This window comes from Spodoptera frugiperda, chromosome 8 (assembly GCF_023101765.2).
Source record: "Spodoptera frugiperda isolate SF20-4 chromosome 8, AGI-APGP_CSIRO_Sfru_2.0, whole genome shotgun sequence".
Classification (NCBI taxonomy): domain Eukaryota; kingdom Metazoa; phylum Arthropoda; class Insecta; order Lepidoptera; family Noctuidae; genus Spodoptera; species Spodoptera frugiperda.
In genome coordinates this window covers 2459566-2480149 of record NC_064219.1, presented here as the reverse complement: position 1 = coordinate 2480149, position 20584 = coordinate 2459566, and the positions used below count along the sequence as shown (strand labels likewise).

Genomic DNA, 20584 nt, shown 5'->3' with positions numbered 1-20584 from the left:
AAGTCAAACGTATTCCACAACAACATAGCATAGCACATATTTACTAGAAAAGCACTCGAAGTATCATTTAACTTTGTTTTAAAAAAAACAAATAAAACCATTAAATAAATGCCATTTTCAAAAACAATTACACACAAAACTAAACTTGGAACAAACCAAATCTGAAACCCAAACCTTAATAAAAGTTTTCAAGAAAAGGGGGCACTTAAACGGACACTCATTAGAAAACATCATTAATATCTCAATTAGTTAATCTTAAGTCGAAGGAGCCGCTAAAATATTCAATTTGACGTCTTAATCTAATTAATGCTTAAGTAAACCGTAGCTAATTATGTTATCAAAATAGATTTCGACCTCTCGAACTGTTAAAGTATTTTGTATCTGTGCTTTACTTAGAATTCGCGTCTCTTTGACTTTTATTCCCTGGAGGGGTAAGCAGAGTGCACATTACGGCACGTAATACCGCTATACAATAATTTACACCCGCTTTTCATCATTTGGATTATAAGTCCCATGTAATAGGAGATGGACCTATGGCTATATACTAGACACAATACCAGACTCCATCCTACTACTGAGATTTTTTGAGAAACCGAAAAAAGCCCCGAATTCCTTGCCCGACCTGGACTCTGGCAGTCGCACTTGCGACCACTGCCTATCCTTGCGGGGATTAAAGGCGTGACGACGATGAGTATACGAGGCTCATGTATGTGACGACAAAATTCAGCCTGTGAACTGTTGGTGGAAGATATCGATATTAAATACTTTATCGAATCTAACAGTGGAACCCGAAACCCCTTGTCTCTGTCAATGTGTTGTGTAGTCCTTTAGTTTAGCTCTCACATCCACAGCTAGAAAAGGCGTGGCAGAAATAACTTTACTTTGCCACAATACGACAAGATAGAGAACCTATTTTAACCGCCGCCTTCAACACTTAACGTGCGTCCTACCATTTTTTTTAAGTAAGGTATTATACCTAAAACCTTCTCCTATGTTTGAAAAATACTATGCTGAAAACCGCATGAAAATCGGTTTAACCAAACACATGATAATCGCGTACAAACAAACATACTTACAAGTCATATTGAGAACCTCCATTTTTTGAAATCGATTAAATAGTATACAAATATTTTGACTCTTTAACTAACCCCAATGCCCCCCAATAACACCAATACGCTAGGCAGGTGCCTAGAGCTACATTATATACAAATATAGGTAGAAAATGTTTATTAAACAATCCATGTTGGGCTACAACACAGCTATATCAGAATAAAAAAGCGTGTCCGTAATTCCCAGGCATCATATCTACGTACATGGACCCAAAATTAACCCCCAAACATATTTCCAACTTAATTTACCGGCTGGAATAAAGTGTACATTAATATACGCGCAAACTGGCTTGTTTTTTGTTACGACAACAAGGAGTATGTAGTTAATGGAGTGCTCAAGGTCAACTGTCAGTGGGTGCCGTGTTAAAAATTCATGTGACTGGACGCAGATTGGTTTGGTTAATTGAAGTTTTGTTCTGTTTGAGTTTTTAAGATTTTTTGGTGCTAAAATAGGTTAACTTGTGTGACTTTTTTATTTACTAGCTTCTGCCAGCGGCTTCGTCTGCCGTTCCGTAGGATAAAAAGTCCTATGTGTTATTCTAGACCATAACCTTCAGCAATTTTGACGTGATTAAATGACAAACATATACACAAAAATTCGCATTTATAATAGTAGTAAGATATACTTAGCTGACTCTTTTTCAATAACTGGTCTTCATAAATATGAAATACATGCCCAGGTAAATTACATTTCGCTCAAGATTCTTGAACGTTAAAATGTTTAATGAGTTATTTTCTACACTCTTAAATGACTGTAAAATTATCTCTTAAAAAAAAAATGACCTTAATCCTCCATTTTAGCAGCAAACTCCTCTATGTCACAAAACAATCCGTTTTATCTCCACCTCTGTCAGCGGGGCACGAACACCGACGAGCTAGCCCGAAATAAAATTAATCCTTCGGGATGTTCCCCCGTAGGATTACGGAGTAGGACTCCATTCTTTACTTTTCCAACACCGTAGAATTTACTTGACAAATTGGAAAGGGTTATGTGAATGCCAGGTCTTAAGAATGTAGGTGATTCTTTGAAAAGTATTGTTATTTTTTGTGACTCGTTGGTGAAATATTCACCGTGTGTTTGTCAAACGTGTATATTAATTTGATTGCCAGGATATCTAAAGTATTAAGTCTTTGACTGCCAATGGAAAACTGTTTAAGGTGACAAATCCTCAGCTAACGTCGGTCACCGGTGACCACCACGGCATTCAATGTGTTAAGGATATTGATTTTTCAAATTCTGAGAAACATATTTTGTCCAAGATGTCTTTTTGTGGTATAAGCCTGAAAACAAGCAGACGAGGGAATCGGGGATTTGGAAGAGGAGTAAGTGAGCCTCCGGTAACCTCACTTACATAACGCAAGCGTTGTTTGACATCGGTTTTCTGTGAGGCCGTGTTATCACTCCGGTCGAGCCGGCCCATTTGTGCCGGAGCATGGCTCTCCCACACTTAAAATAGACCTATATAGATACAGTTTCGTATATTTATTATAGACGACCCATGTTACATAGTACTCGCAGTGTAACTGGCTACAACTGTGATTCAGCGTAACGGTTGTTACCTCTATCTACCCCTTTTTTTCTTGATGGGAGAAAACCTTCAAAAAACGCCTCGCTTTTGTGGGATTTTTACTTCATTAAAACCTCCCTGGTCCATCCCATCCCATCTGCTCCTAAAGGAGGCACTGAGTCCTTTTAGTAGAGCAAACCCGCAGCCCACATGATGCAACGCCTGTTATGACACTTCCCTATGGAACATCTATCTACTCCTTAGAGAAATATGTGACGTTACGTTATGTAATTGTTTGTATACAAGGAGGATCACGCAATAAAATTCTAAGACGCTAGCTCCGGTCCTTGCGAGCACAAACAAATGTATTCCAATGGAAATGAGTTGTTTTACTCAAATTAAAGTGACGCTTTTCATGTAGAAGTTATTTAGAATAACTGCTCTGTCAAGGATGGCACATTTTATTTATTTACTAGTTTGCTTGGGACTTCGCCCGTTAGGAGCTTTAAACGGTCTCTGAATGTTCCCGCCGCATTTTATATAAAAATATCTATTCAAACAACTTAAGTTTTAATTTTTCAATGTATAGATTACAATTTAAATTGGTGACTAATCATATCAGGATATTTCACGAGACCTATTTATTTTGATTATTTTACTCCCTGAAAAGTACCGTAATAAATTTTGAAATGGTGAAAAATCGTTTTATGTCGTATGCTATGAAAACAAACAATGAAATCTATCGTATTGTTTAAAATAATAATAGATAGATCGCAAATCTTATTTTTTTCACATGATTATCTGTAAATTATTGTTGGACCTAATTAAAAATTAAGTATTTCGTTACATTGAGATAGTCGATATCCTAAACAAAGATATATAGGTATTATTTTTGACTGAAAAATATCTCTGTTACGCAATATACAAAACAGAGCTCACAAGAAGTACTGAAAGTCACTGAAATTTACATTTTACACCGGTTACATTCCAATTTACGCTGTCACTGTGTTCCGTGTAACGGAAAATGTGCTCAAAACAATGGCAACATTGTCACGCAGCGTAGTATGGCAGCACTGATAAATGTATTTGAGAGCTGCGTATTATTTTTATCGTTTATGGTTTTTGAAGTCGGTTTTTTTAAACGTAATTGTATTCATTATGTAACCTAGTTTTAAGTAGTCTGCTTTTACCTTAATTAATATGTTTTTTTTTCTTTGTTAATGCTTACAAAAGGGATTGGATGACGGCAATATCGAAAACGGTAAGTTTTATAGTGTAATAGTGATGATGTAGATTGATTGTTTTTAATTACTTCGAAACTTGAATAAAGTTTAATTAATTATAATAAGTGATGTGAAAAGAAACCATTAAATAAAAATTATTAAAAATATATTTTTGAGGAGGGAAAATCATCGAATGACTCTGGCCTTGGGCCAGGCGAGAGAGTTTCAGACTCTAACTAAAAACCATCTCATTCCTCTCCTGTTTTTCGAGCCTGAGGGAAGTTCTTGAAAATGAATCGTTCTTGATAATTATTTCGAAACAATATTGAATTTGATTAGTAGTCATCCTATTTAAGGGACCATTACAAACGTACAAACTGTCATGAGTCATTTTTATCTGATGTCTCGCTCACACTTATGCAAGTTATATAGCTTTGTCACATTCTTTTGACGTGACAGTTCCTACATTTGTAATGGCCTTTGGCCAACTGCCTTAATATAGTAACTATAGTAATCATACTTATTAGTCCAGTCATTTGGTAGATTTCCGTAAGTTTTGAAAATTGGTAAATTTATAGATTTGGGTATGCTCTTTTCGAATTTCAACTTTGCCACCTCGTGTGCAACTTTGTCGCCAATTTTCAAAACTCCCGGAAAACTTTCCAGGATAAACTACCAAATGACTGGACTATATTGGATATTCTTTTGTTTTTAGCTACCAGCCCCTCCCCACATTGAGCTGGTGATGGCCATGCCGTATCTCCGCACAGCATTCAAGAGACCCACCGTTAGAGTGAGACGTAAGTTTGTTTTTTTTTCTTTCCTTTATTATATCCTTCCACGATAGTAAACGTGTCCCCTATTACGTAGCACGCGTAATATGACAAGCGAAAAGGAGGTTTTATTACCTAACTTATACCTACTCGTATGTGCAGTTTTGTACGCAGTAAGTTTTAAGGCAGAAGGTTAATTTAAAAAAAAATGGATGTTCTCAGTTTGACCTGTATGTATGTATGTTTGTGCGCGATTATTTTGCGTTTGGCTGAATCGATTTTTATGCTGTTTACAGCATAGTATTTTCCAGATTTAGGAGAAGGTTATAGCTACATTACCTGACTTTAAAAAAAAGCAATTTCGCATTTTTACTTATAAAGGCGGTTGCCTTTTTTAAAAGAAGTTTTATTTAGATTTTTGGCTTAAATTAATTAGTACAAGTCTATTTTTCTTTCCTGAGGTATTCCTATCCGTATATTTTCCACAAAGACAAAACAAAAACCAAACACGATATACATATGTTGTTACAATATCATTCAAAATCACCCTTAAACGATCGCTTACCAAAACCAAAAGCCCAACTTCATACATATTATACACACACACAAAGCCATTCGTGTCCATTTCCCCGTTGAAATCGATCACTGCAACCTACGCAGGTACAAGTAGCTACTACGCGTACTATAGTAACAATTGGACGTGCCAATAAGACGGTTTCAAAGGACAGCACGTGCTGTTTTGTTTACCATAAACACGTGTACTGGTAGCACGTGATAGATATAGTACATCGATATATTGTTGTAATTAAATATGAGATAGATGGAAATTAATTGTATTAGTACAGTGAAACCTCGTTAAGTGGGACCTGGATAAGTGAGAAACCTCCACAACTGGAACTCATACTGAGGTCCCTACCCATTGGCACTGAATTACCTCTATTAGTGGGACAAACAACCCTCTATATCTGGGATTTGTTCTTTCGATTTATCATCTTAGTTACCTCTATAACTGAGACAGCAAGTGAATTTTAATACATAAACCTCAGTAACTGAGACAACATCGTTTTGTTTGTTGATTTACTTATTCTTATTCATTTATAATGTGCACATAACACATTGTTTTATGTGAAATAACCCGTATGTTCACCTCCATTAATGGAACCCTCTGTAAATGAGACAAATGTTTATTTATACCTGGTTATCTGAGACACTGGGTTAGTGGAATACCTCTATAAGTGATACCAATTTGAAGGTCCCTTGAAGTCTCACTTAACGAGGTTTCACTGTATTTGTTATGGTGCTTGGATGAGAAACAAGAAAAAAAATAAGTCTCGTTCCATCATGATTATTATAATCGAGCAAGTTTTGTTCACGTTTTTGAGGACATTGTTATGTTATGTTAAATATATGGATCACAACAATACAAGCGAAATCAAACTAGATCAAAGACGAGAAGGTATTTTACATCTTAAAATAGCTTTTTATGTATGACTACATTTACATGCAGATGACATGGCTTAAAACACAGTTACAAAGAACTCCCTTCTCCTGCTACACCATGTTCAAAAGGGAAACACAAAAAAGGCATCAATTAAAAATGTTTAATTAACATGCGTCAAATGATTAAAGCCAAAACATAAGAGGGAGTAGAGCAAAGGAAATGAAATTTTAAGTCTCAATGAATAGAGTCGAAATTGATCCTTGATATACTTTTTAATCAGAACCAGCGTCCACGGTCGGACGGTTAGTCAGATTGAATTCGAAGTTACGTAATCGATTAGCTGATGCGATTGTTTCGATAAAATCGAAAATCGATTAATGGATTGTTCGGCGCATTGGGACTTGCCTATATCTCGTTATTTTATGTCGACTTGAACTTTTTGTGAGGACTTTAAAACTTCAAATGTGAATTTTTGTGAATACTCTTTAGTCTTAATTGGAGATGACTGCCTCGTTGCTCAATTGGGGATTGGACAAGGGGTCTCGAGTTTGATTCCCGAGTCGCAAAGTATTACTGGGCTTTTTTCAGTTTTTCGAAAATTTCGCAGTAGTAGCACGGAGTCCGGAATTGTAATGTGCACCTCTGCCTACCCCTTCGGGGATAAAAAGCATGACGTTGCGTATAATCGCTATAATTTCAAACTCAGCTTCAACCTACACGGACATCATAAACTGCAACAGTAGCATGTACAACTCAACATAAACCAACGCAACGTATTTACATTATAAAATTAAGTTAGCCGCTAAATTTACATGTAAAAAGGAGCGTTTTAACTAGAAATGTTGCGCTCGGCTTCCATTCTAACTAGATGTGGCTTTAATCTCATTAGTAGCTACACAGCACTATCTAAATACCTCTGAACTCAAACTAACTACGTCAGAGTACATTTGTATGACGTCACGTATTTATTTAATTTACCCGCGATAAGATAAGGCTGTATGCTAATTATTACAATTTCTGTCGTTGTGTAAGTCTACGTGTTCTCCAAGGAGGTTCTGTTGAGATATTATTCTATAAATGTGGATGTATTTTGGGGCTGAATAGTAAATAGATTTGGTTTTATGGGGTAAATGAATTGACGATATAAGGTAACCCAACCAAATAAGACCTACCTTATTTTTATTACCGCCTAGCTCGTAGGTTTAAAATGACAATGGGCTGATAATTTCAAAATCTTATATTTATTTATTTAACTTTGTAATAATGGAATCAAAATGGCTTTAGAAACAAAAATTACAATTTTGTAAACACAAATAACTAAAATGTCACTTTGGCCTTATTGGGAACCCTATGTCTTAATAAGGCCTCAATAAAAACTAGTAAGTATTCAACTTCTTAATTATAACAAAACTTTGTCAATGCTTATAATAAATGTAATGAGATCTTATTAATTAATTTTGGTCATTATACATCAGGCTAAACGAGTTTCTCATCATGTAATACCCAAGTAACATCTTTGAAGTCATCGGCACCCCAGCATCATTTAAACGAATGAGAATAACTTCTTGTTCTGTAGCCAATTTAGCGACCGACCTAGCTTTCGTGTAGAGGAAACCACTCTTTAGATGATGCGTACTTCTTTGGAAGTTATATCTGGCTGCAGCAGCCTACCGGGTAAAACAGGGTGCATAAAATTCGAAGGGTGAATAGATACTATGAAGAATTTCCCGATATCCATTCACCCCTTTTCTGTATTTATTCACCCCGTTTACCCCTTTCTACCATTTTAACAGCGTTTTCCATCTTTTGCAAAATCCATTGGCTTTCTTTTTGACAGAAGCTGGTGATCCGTTTTCTATGAAATTACTGAAAAACAACTATGCCGTAATAAGGCCTACACGTTTTTTTTGTAGGCTTTATTAGGGCATGGCACATAGGTAAACAAAACAACGATTATATGAAATACACCGATATTATAGCTATTTCACTAATGTGAGGAGATGGCTAAATGTATAATTGTCATACAGACAAAACACGGCACGTCGTATACTGATAAATATAAAAATACTAACAGTTTACGCTACTCGAATTTTATAAAAACTAAAGTGCGCTCCACGTCGTGATTGTTTTCGTCTGTAGGTTCCAACATAATCGCGGCACGGGTTGCTTGCTGTGCTCAAATTAGTTAAGTAATGTGCATGCACACTTCTACAAACTTTGGCGACCATTCGACATCGGGAAGAGGGAAATTTTCAAAATAGGCTTTATTGGGGCATAGGCCTTATTTGGTTAGGTTACTATATATGGTATTGTAGGTAATATTGGCGATATATTAAAGAAGCGCCAAATTAAAAGTGCCTTTAACCGACGAGTATGCATGAAAAGACTGATGACTGTTTATGAAGCAAAAGAGATATTATTTTATTTATTTATTTTATTTTATTTATTTATACTTTATTGCACACATACATAAAACACATTTACATTGTAATTAATAGTAATTATAGTACAATGGGCGGTCTTATCACACACGGCGATTTCTTCCAGACAACCTTTGGATAGAATATTATGTAAGAATCGAAGCAATTTACCCATTGCTTTATAATCAATTGCAATAATACTTCTACAGTCTGTGCCCCCATTGGATACAGGTGTGAGGTTATGTAGTAAAGAGTAGACGATTAACTTGCTGATGATAGTAAGCATTTTTGCAAAACCAGGGAAATTATAAGTGCATTGTAGGCCTTTTAAAAAAGAAAAAGATCATTCCATGAAGTTTATCTACCTGAGAAAACTGCTATCGTTAGTCGATCGCTCGTAACCACGACTGCCGAATAAAAGGTCCCTTGGGTTCACTTCTCGAATCGCACAAAGTTTTATTGGGCTTTTGGAGATATCACCGAGTCACGGTGTAAGATAATAGCCATGCTTTTGCTTCAATTATTATAATAGACTTACTAGCTTTTGCCAGTGACTTCGCCCGCGTTCCTGAGGGATAAAAAGTATCCTATCGCCCAAGTCAGTTTTTTTTTTAGCATGTAGCTATGCTACGAAGATGTAATAGCTAAGCTGTGAAACTATGTGACCGTTTTCACTGATACTAAGCTATGTAGATGTGCGAGGAAGATGCACAGTATACAATGTATCAATAGTAGCGAAGTTATCCATAGCACACATACATAACACGTATCTAAAGCACGTATCCATCGCACGCACTTTTCTATATAAAAACACAGCTTAGTTGAGTTCGTTTCCATCAGTGCTGAGCTATGTGTACCAATAAATATGATTGGCGGAAGCCAAACGCATCCACAGCAACGTAGCATAGGACATCTCTGGTGGAAAAGCACCCTGTGTTATCTCTATTACAATGGAGGCTAAGCTTACATCTGGCACCTAAACTATAAAGAAAAGCATAATACAAGAAAAAATACAGCCATAATATAAAATACAACCATATTTACAACCCCGGATGACCACTTCAATCTTATACTATTCAAAGAAAATCTTAGTAAATCTACTTTCATTTTACGTATAAAAGTATTAGAAAAGCAAAGCTTACAACCTTTAGTGTGGATCTTGTGTGTAACACCTTTGAATTCGTGGAACCATCTTCCTAGAGGCGGTTGTAAAAATAAATTCTTTTTAATCTTCGTATGTGAGGTGTGAGGTGCAAGACACGTGTTTGCCGAGTTTACCTACACTACAAGGTTGTTTGTGAAAGATAAAATACTTTCTTGTTTATAAACAACGTGTATTTTTTGTGGTAGCAATATTGTTATTGGTGAAAAGACGCCTGTGTTTGTTTGCTTTTCCTTCACGTCAAAACCGCTGAAGGAATCGGGATAAAAATGAAAAACTGTAGTAGATTATGCTCTGGAACAACACATAGGTTACTTTTTATACCACGGGTTCGCGGGCAAATCCGCTGAAAGTCAGTGAATAATATGTATAAGTAAACGTGCCTAAAGACTGTAAGCGTAACTGTCGAGGTAGTGGTTGTCTGGTCGTAGATTGAATTCAGGGCCAGGCCATTTTTCAAATTTAAAAAAATCTTAGCACGACAATAACACAAACACAACTATTACCTACATAGGACTTGGAGCTCTGGTGAATAGTGGATGACTAAAAGGCGTTTAGTTATAATTCTAGAAAAAAAAAATTGTATAGAAATCACTAAGTACTATGGAAGTTAATTGGTCGTCTCTCGTCATGCGTCATCGTCACACACATTGACACATTTCTACTAAAAACATCAAATTAATTTCTAAATATGATTGATGCGAGTGCGGGCGACGTATTTTATTACCTCTCCGCTAGATACGTATTTAATGGTCGCAGCTCTTAATGGGAGATTAAAGTTAATGCTTATTTTGAGACCGTAACGTTGTTAGAAAATAAGTATTATAAGTATTTTTCTTTCAGGGGGGAAAATCATCCAATGACTTCTCCCGCCCTGGGTGAGGCGACAGGGAGTGTCAGACTCTTACTGACTAAAAACCACCACGTTCCTACTGCTTTCCTGCTTTTCAAGTCGGAGCCCCGGTAGACCGGCTAGGTAGTCCGCAGCTCTAGATAAGTATTATAAGTCTAAAATAAAGTATAATTAAGGACATGCATGAGTGGGAGTAATAGAAAATTTTCTTTCACCTGCGGGAAACAGCCCAGGATCCAAGGCAATGGCAAATGAATACAGCAAATGATAACAAAGCAAATAATACTTATTTACGACTATTTTGGTTTAAGTGCGACTGCCGGACAAGTAGTCTCGGGTTAGATTCCTGGGTCGGGCAAAGGATTACTGGGATTTTTTCGAAAAATTCACGGTAGTAGTATAGCACGGAGGCTCACCCCCTATTACATGGGGTTAATAACACAAATGGTGAAAAGTAATGTACATTGTACAGTGGCATTACGTGTCGAAATAAAAGGCGTGACGACAAATCAAATATTTTCTGTTCAAAATTAGCACCTGTGCAGAACAGGGGCAAGTCGCTAGTTATAATTTAATAAATATGTATGTACAATCGTACATAGCTAAACTTGTCTCTATGTTTGATAAACATAACACATAAAATAATATGTTCAAACATCAACCAATTACTTTCTAATTACACACTCAACCCTAAAAAGGTTCGCTAATGACACAAGTCTTTACATAACCTATATTAAAATTTACAAACAAATACAAAATCATTGTTTATTTAGAAAATATCATCATTCATAATCCCTGCATAAAATTAGATATAAATTAAATGGCTCAGGCAGTTGGTGAGTATTTAATCCATATTCATTTGTAACTCTGTGTTAGAAAAGGGTTGAAATGATCCGCCACAGACTATATTACCAATATCTGCGCGCCATTTTGTTGTCCTTTGTTCTGTTAACGGCTCAATTATTTTGTTTATGGTTGTGTTTTTATTTATGAATTTCGAACGCGTTTTGTTTTGAACGGCGTATTTTTTTTTTTAGGAGTGAATATTTTGTTGGTGATTTAGGAGCTAGGAGTGTCATTTTCTTATTTATAGTGCAGAATAAATTGTCTATAAATACAGTCAGCCAAGTAATTGGGTACCTAGTTACCTATGGGTATTTAGTTAAGGAAGTAAAATCTGTTCCGGTAGTACGAGTTCGAATAAACCAATAAACCAACCAATCGGAGCGCCGAACGCGCTCTCGTTTTGTTTTCGTTCAACGTAAAGCAAACTTGTACTAAGGATACTGTATCTAATTGTCTTTTTTAACTAGTTTACGTTAATAAACTGACCTATAGCAACAATAGTAAAAAGATTTTTTAATGCCCTCAATCTTATACAAAACAATAAATCTCACACTGAAACCCAATCAACATTTTATGATTTTCACAAACGATTTCTTTAAGTTTCGCTTACAAAAAAAAAAGAAAGGTTTTCGTAAAACTTTTGAAAGGTTCTTTTTTTCTGTTTATTTGTGACCTTTGTTGGGCTTAATAATATCGCATTTTCCCTGTATATATGTATGTACTGAGCATTGTTTAGCCACAGGCGACAAGAATAACGCATTACAAGTTTGCTAACGCGAGCTTTCGAGCCCTTAGGGCCGAATTTAACACCCGCGTAAGTATTTTTTTTTTGTTTTTATTTAAAAAACTCGAGCCGAAAGTATTTTAGAATGGGCAAAGGTCATCGTTTTCGTATCGTGGCTTGTCTTTGATAATAAAATTCAGTTTTGTTGATGCTAAGTAGACTGTTTGAGAGATTTTTTATACAATTGTATTGAGTAGTAGGTATTGATTCGTGAATCAGTGATTGGAATCAATTTCTGAGTCAGGAAAAGTTTCACTCAAGATTATCTCATGATTGTCCGAACCGATTTTGATTCGGTTATTAGAAAAGTGTTTGTTATAGGTACTTAAATGCAGGTTTTAGTATATTATCGACTTCAAAAAAAGAGGTTGTGGTTGATTTTTTAAAACATAATTTAATAAAAAATATTTGTCTTCATGATATATCTTACATAAAAATGAGTTGGGTTTTCCTTCCTGAAGCTATAACTCCAGTACGCACGAACCGATTTCCACGGTTTTGCATTTGGTGGAAAGGTCTCGGGATCCGAGTTTGCTAGTTTTTCAGAAAAGTACCATTTCCACCCTTCCACACATCTCACTTACCTAAAACATACTAATAACACTACACAGCTACCTCTATAATAAAAAATTAAAAAAAAATCTAAAAAACATGTCTAACACGTTTTGAATCATGAAGAGCCTCATTAAGTTTAAATCTTTCAACATTAGTCTACTAAAAACATTACTTAGAACCTCGTACGTATCAAAGTCAAGGGGTTAATGACCCGTTGACACTTCTATTTTATCTATTGCTATGTACTTTAAAGCACTTGTAATATTAATGAGAGAGCTATGCACTTGATCGTGGTTTAGTAACATCTGTTGCCAATGATCTGTAGTTAGGACTCTGAACTATAGTTGTTCGTGGATAAATCGATCAAATTAGTACTCAAAATTATATCTAGGCTTTTTAGTCGCACGCCTCAAAGAGCCATCAGAGCATCACAGATGGGGCCCAGTAGGGCTGATGCCTGATCCGAAGCTGCGGACTAGGGTTTACCGGGGCTCCGGCTCGAAAAGCAGGAGTATAAACGGGGTGGTTTTTAGTCAGTAAGAGTCTGACACTCCCTCTCGCCTCGCCCAAGGCGGGAAAAGTCATTGAATGAATTTCCCCCCTTAAAAAAAGGCTGTTTAGTCTTCCTAGTTTCAGGTACCAGAGCTAAACGTTATATTTAATGCTATAATTAGTTCCACTTTTCAAAATTGTATGATAATTTCATCTAATAGGGAGCCTATTTCAAACATCTCATATTTTTATTTACTGTTGTGTCTTATGTTCATATTGGTTTCTACTATTACACAATCAACATAATGTGTATATTTGCAAGAAAACTTAGTTCCAACAGCCGCTACATTAAAGCGTAGGTAGGATAAACTTAACACGCAATACCATAGACAATCCATCATGGCCGCCACGCGCGCTGTCAGTGTTCCCGCCAAAACTACAGCCAACAAGCCACTTCATTAATTAAGTCAAGTGTTACGCGATTAATATCGGCACCACTGTTGACTCGACAGTTCCTTTACGAAGGGAATAGCAATGTAATGTATTACAACGATTGCTAATAGTTTTTGTCAGGCGCTTTACTCAAGAAGAATTATTGGTACTTACTGTTTTAGATTTTGTGATGTTTACAAGTGAATTAGGAGGTAAAATCGGTGAAATATTTGTCTGGAACCCTAGTATGTATACATATCCTCTTATAAATACCTTATGAAACAGATATAATTTTGATGAAAATTGAGAGCAATTGAAATAGAGAATCTCTCTTTGTCAATAAAGTGTTCATCTCGTAAAACATTGTGATGAACCAGTTAAAATGTCAATTAAATTGTTATTGCTACTAATGGAAGATTACAGCTTTAATGGCGGCTAGGATTACGTGTTCCAATCCTGCTGATTCACGAGGAAATTTATGACACAAGAATTGGTAGCGCTCAAGTTGATTGCAAACGGTCCTGATTTTTATGACCTGTCTTCCTTACGTTGGCGCAGTCTTGTGTGAGCATTGAAAATTTACTACTGAAAGGGGTGATAGGTAAACAAAAATGATTTGAGAATCGTCTTGTTTGGTAGTAGATAGTTAGAGAAGCTTGGTGGTACGAAGGAAAAAGAGACTACTGCCTAATTCTAAATCCTCTTTAATATTTCCAAAAATATTGGTATTTTAATTCAATTACCCCTCTCCCTAATCTTCACTGTCCCCGATTAAATTCCCCAACAACCCATAAACTCCTGGACCCCAAAAAGCCGGCGACGTACTTGTAACGCGTCTGGTATTTCGGGTGTCCATGGGCGGCGGCGATTGCTTACCACTAGGTGATCCATTTGCTCGTTTACCATAAAAAAATCAAAGCAATCAAATGTGCTACACGTTACAGCATTTACAAAAAACTATAAAATTCACCCACGTTACAAAAATACCACATTGACAAATTCATAACCTATAGATCCTACCCTTGTCGGTTCCAGCAGCCACATCATCAGAGATGTACACCAGGAATGCCCGCAGTGCTGTGGGAGCCCTGGACGGGCGTGGGCTGGTGGCCGTCATCAAACGCCAGGTGCCTCTAGCTGGACAACTTGACCATCAGCTCGCTTGGGGACAAGGCTGGGGGTGGGTCACCTTGCCTAACGGAGTTTGGAGCGGACGTAAGTATTGATCGGATGATAATATGTTTCCAGCTATTTTTAATCATATTAAAAGTTACTATCATACTTCAAATAATGGTGGATGACTGTCAAAAATTTTATTAGGCAAGTCGATACAAATCTGGCCTGAAATTTTATTTTGCATTAATTAATTGGTAGTTTGACAAATTCTCCGTAGAAAATTAGATGACTAATGACTGATGACAGGTTCTGATCAAATATTATGAAACACGCACTTAATTTGGTACATTCATTTTTCAAAAACTAACAAAACATACCTCCACTTTCAGGTTTGACCTGGTCTCAAGAGGGCGAGGACTTTGCTCTGCACGCGATGCCAATCATGCACCACACCAACGTCTCCCAAGCCTGTTCCATGCTGGATGGAGTTACAGCATACGAGGCTTCTGTCTACGAGCAGGCCTTAGCAGAGTATGATGATACCGGCACCTCCGACGACTGGGACTTTGGAGTCGACTGTGGAGACTTCATGATGTAAAACCTTCAAAAAACAATAACATCTTTATAAGTCTATGGAAAAATGCGCCATTTTTAAAAAGGAGCCTTTCGTTTTCGAACAATTATGGATATTGGTATCTTAACGAATGATAAATAACTTTCATCGTTTAAACTGCACCATAGTTTTGTTGCAAATCGTGTAATCGTATATCGAAATCTATCTTTAAGTAAAAATGGCGTGTTTTTTCCTAGACCATCATAAATTTTCCAAAGGACACAAAACTCTTTTGGTTAGATTAATAACACTCACAGTTTTCCTAAAACTATTACTTATTGGTCTAACCAAAAAGTTTACTACATCGTCTTATTTTTTCAAAGAGTGTCCATTTAAATAAAGCGTTGTACTTATATTTTGAAATATTAAAATGCCAAATATATTTTGTGTTAAATTAAATATTTATGTATATTTACAAAATGTGCGGGTCACAAAAAAGTATGTGCCAATTGTAAAGTTCATAAATTGAATGAAATTCTCTAAACATCTTATGAATGTGGAAAAAAAAGATTATTTTTAATTTATTCCTTCCGAATTTCCGATTTGTCTTTGCCGAGTCTTTCAAAATTTGTCAAAAAACAAAAATAATTGTCGATGCTTAATCAAAGATTAAAGGACAGAAGTGATACTTCTCTCATCGGCTGCCGTCTCGGATACAGTAGGTACTTATACTGATAATATTGATAAATAATATTGTACAGTCTACTTCCAGGCGAGTAACGACATAGTTAAAAAACTAAATAATGTTTCATGTCGTGAGTCGATACCACAATCCTGATTAAGCATCCAATTTCCTAACTATGCATTAAATAGATGTGCTCTATAGAGATACTGCATGATGTCATAGAAAAAATGTGTGTAGCCATGAAATTCTATAGATTTTTCGAATTCTTGAAGTTTGGCCTATTGATAAAGCCTAGGATGTTCAATGTAGGTTTAGCACAGTCTCGACCTCTCAGAGCGATATTTATTTAGGTAAAATATTATTTATGAAATGTTTGATACTGTCTTGTCTTAATCTTTGATAAACTGTAACGTTGATTGTTTTCTCATATCCACGTTTTCTTATACATAAAATGCATTTTGACGTATTATTAATGATGTTAAAAAATAACACAAATTTCGAGATAAAACCTTTTTAAATTTTGGTAAATGAACGACAGAAGTTTTCGAAGGTTTTATGTGATTACACAGATCAGGGTACACGTTTGTTCTGCTTTATTGAAAACTTTTTCATGTTCACTGAATACCGAATGTCGCACAAAATGAGAGTTACTTGAGAATGATAAATTATTTAACACATAGGATAAATATATTCGATGCTTGTCCCCTGATAACACCAATTACGAATTGAGAAAGTATATACTCATTGGATTCGTAAATAAAATACTTTAGAAGTAAGTTGATGTTAGTATTAGTAAATGTGGTCGGTAGAAACATACCCTAACTGAACGAAATATAACGTGGAGGTCTTTTAAATATTACCATCATTTTTTAAAGAATCCCTTTTATTCGAAATCAACGTTTTTGGTATATTGTCGGTATAGTTAGGTGTGTGGTATTTAGTACAATTATTTAAAGAAAATATCTAGTCGCTATAAAATCTTCCGACCTACCCAAAGACTGCCTAACGTTATTTACCTAATACCTGTGTTGTGTGTAACCCTAGGCATGGTAAACGCGATTTAATGTCCCTCGCCCCGCGAACGCTACATTGCAAGATTCTACTAGAACTACCCAGCAAATACTATTTAACATCATTCATGAAAGTGCTAGCATTAAATTATGCGATGGTCAGTTAAACTATTGAAAATTATTTCAAAAATACTTACTCAAATATTTATAAAGATTTCTTGGTCCGCGTATTTTAATATTGAGATGGTAGCGTATCAAAACAAAAGAGAATGTGATCTATTCGATACTAGGCAAAATACACAGACAGGCACTTAATTAATTATTTGTCCTATCTGTGTTTACGCTGGTGCGTACTACGTTTAATCTATGACCATTCAAACGAAGTTTTGACAGTTTGACAGCTGCTACAAGATGGCGCATGGCGGGAAATCTCTCAAAATAATTTATGGTCTTGCAATGTAGCTATAGATGTCGTAGCCAAATTATTGTATTATACGAATATAAATTAGAATAATAATTATTAGACGTTTATAAGATAAATTAATATTTACCGCAACTTACATTTCTTTTGATGTTAGATATTTTTTGTGGAGGAAGTTTTTTAAGTGTCGTGCCATTTTATTGTTTATTGTGCCAATATGGACGGAACTCCAATTAAATTAATTTATTGTATGTCATGATGGAGCGTTTATTGTATGCCATAAAGGTGTCTATCCAACATATTCCTGTCTCCTTTTACGTAAACACTAATCAAAGACCCAGCTATTTTAAACAGTGACTACAACGCTTTGCCGATACGTAAAGCGTTTTGTGCACTTTAGGTTTTTGAGCCTGACCTAATATTAATAATTGAGGGGTCTTTGACGATTACCAAAACCTTCTAATCTTTGAAAAAAGCAATTTAAATGTTTCTTGCACACAAAAACGTATTCACACAGATATTTTTAAGTAAACAAAAACACACCTAAGTATTTTATTTATTTCTTTATTAATATACACGATTATTTGTAAAATTAATGGTTATTTAGACAGCAATAAGGCGTTGCGTTGATCGTTATCATACGTTCAGACGTCTAGGTAATACGACATATTTTTGTATGAGATGCTTGTATGTTTGGTTTCGATGTAAAACCCTCTCAATGTGTTCGATTCATTCGTGTTTAGTGTAGTTTTATCACTATAATAAATTAATTTCGACGCGCTTGTTCGACAATTTCCTTTATTTTGTGTAAAAATTGTCTGCACAAATAAGTTTCTGATGTGATATTTATTTCTGGTGTCAATGGGTCTTGTATTATGAACCCGTGATAGTTATGAGATGTTTAACTCGAGAGATGTGCTTGCTAGTCAATTTGAAAGAACTGAAAAGTGATGCGAAGAATTTTGGAAGTGTAAATTATAACATGGATGGGTAACAAAACGAAAAGAGTTGTTGATAAGTCACCATAGACTTCTACGACTCTGAGAAAGATTAATGTTTTTGTACCTTAAGGTAACTCCATGGAAAAGCAAAACGTAAAAGGGATTAAGTCACAAAAATGTTCTACAAGTACTTACTTATGAAATAAAACAGAGTGAGTGAATAGGTTACTTCTAAGTAAGTGTGTTTCATCTTCGACCACATTATCGTTTCCCAACAGGTGAGATAATGGTCAAACGCGAGCCTATCAGCAATAAAAAGAAAAAGAAACGCAAACAAAATAGTCAAATTCAAAGAAAAATGGTAGCAAAGAAAGTCAGTTTTCCTCGTAATTTTCACGGTATTTCCATTTGTCTCATTCCAAATATTTGTGCGGACAATCTATAAACAATATTGTTTACAACTTCATTGGTATTATCCTTCAGTACGACTTTATTCAGGAATGTAATATTCATTTTTATCAAGTGCAAAGAACCATCGTTCGATTGAATTAAATCTTTCTTTAACATCATTATAGGTATAAATCAGTGGTCAGCAACCTAAACTAGCGAAGGTGGATTAAACACATGAGGATTTAAACTTTATATCCTTATCATAATGTGCTTAAGGATAAAAGTGCGAATTTATGAAAAATCCTTCTGTCTACCACAAGAATCTATAAAAGATGGTTAGCAATAATGGTCAAGAAAGATTGGAGTTGATTACAGATAAACAATTTATTCAGATACAGAAAGTATTATTTCAAAGTAAAAGTTTGTTCCTCAGATGATACCAATGATGTTACCAAAAATCTTACACAGTAGAGGATAGAAGCGTATCGCTACGAAATGGACAAATAACTATAGCGCGTGCGTAGTTAGATCGACGTCGTGTGTTGTATGAACTGTATGATAGTGACATTCAATCACAGATTATGAATGTTTGTATGTAATTTTTTTAATAAAATACCGTAAGGATATTTTTGTGTTTTATTTCCTAGTTTAAGTAGCGTTGGTGACAAGATGCTTCCTTGGGGAACCCTAGTTACAGTTGCAAGCCTTTGATAGATAAGGTAAATGTAGAGTCTGATATTCTTCACAATCGTCAATACAAATATTGATAGTATTACGACAAGATTAATTGCATAATTTTCCTTAATACAATACTTCATTATTCCTTTTGCAGCTCTACTAAGTCAAAAGCCTTACTAAAATCCAAGAAACGTTAACATTTTTAATAAACAACGCGGCACGCTTTAATAAAATTTATAAAATAGAGAGAGCATCGAACTCCAGAGTGAAATAAAAGCAATATTATCAGCTCAATGATTTTGATAAACGATTGCTTAATGGCTTGGTCATTTATAAGAAGTTTGCACAAAACGTGACATCTGTTAAGAAAGTACAAGTTCCTTATCAGCGCCATCAGATTTCACATAAATAAAATACTTTTAAAGTTGCTTTTAAGTCATTTGCATATCAATTTATAAAATGTAGACCATTCACACTTCTACTTATGCCAAAAAAGGCTAAAGTAAAAGCGAGTATTCATAAAAATGAAGAAAAAACATTACAACCATCTGGTTCCTTGAAACGGGCGAACTGAGACGAGTAAAGAGATCATATCTTCGTATCCGGCAGTCTTTATTTACAGGATTAGCTTGGCGCAAGTGTGCGGTGCAGTTTATTACTGCAAATGTGAAATTAAAATCTGTACACTTTCTAGCTGAAGTTATTTTCATAATTGTGTAATAGTGACAATTGTTAATTACGGTGAGTAATTAACTAACGCCTTATTCGTCAGTCAGACACAAAATTAAATAAGTTGACAGAGTAACTTTATATTAAAACATAAATAATAGGAATAAAAAAGCAAAAGACAAAAATAAAATAACAAAATATTTTTAGACAGAAGTTTTTAATTTAAAATACCTATAACTTACATTCCAAAGATACAATCTCAAAACAATAAATACGATATTATAATCATAATACTATCATGTTGTTGAATCAATAATTTATGCAACAGATGGTCGATTTCAGTAACCAGTTTAGTTGCATAAAATACTTGGCGCGACGCAATGAAGCTGACATTTTAAGTTTTCCTATCCTCCGTAATTAGGTTCTCCGACACTACCTCCAGGTTAACGCCCCCGTAACTTATGATAACGCTTTCACTGATTTCGGCTGCGGGCTCGCGAATTTCTTCAATGTTTATGCCATT

The 20584-nt window shown here is 35.3% G+C and overlaps 1 protein-coding gene across 3 annotated transcripts in view; it reads left to right on the top strand.

Moving 5' to 3' along the window:
• LOC118275352 (uncharacterized) overlaps positions 1 to 18652 on the top strand; it is an 82309-nt gene extending 63657 nt beyond the window's left edge. For 2 of the 3 annotated variants that reach the window (XM_035593270.2, XM_035593272.2), the window contains 4 exons: positions 3851 to 3878; positions 4556 to 4640; positions 14634 to 14813; positions 15104 to 18652. In XM_035593270.2, coding sequence (XP_035449163.1) covers positions 3851 to 3878; positions 4556 to 4640; positions 14634 to 14813; positions 15104 to 15312 — 502 coding nt within the window. In that variant the 3' untranslated portion in view covers positions 15313 to 18652. The remainder of the gene's footprint in view (positions 1 to 3850; positions 3879 to 4555; positions 4641 to 14633; positions 14814 to 15103) is intronic. The other variant, XM_035593271.2, reaches the window with a different exon arrangement.
• The last annotated feature ends 1932 nt before the right edge of the window (positions 18653 to 20584 follow it).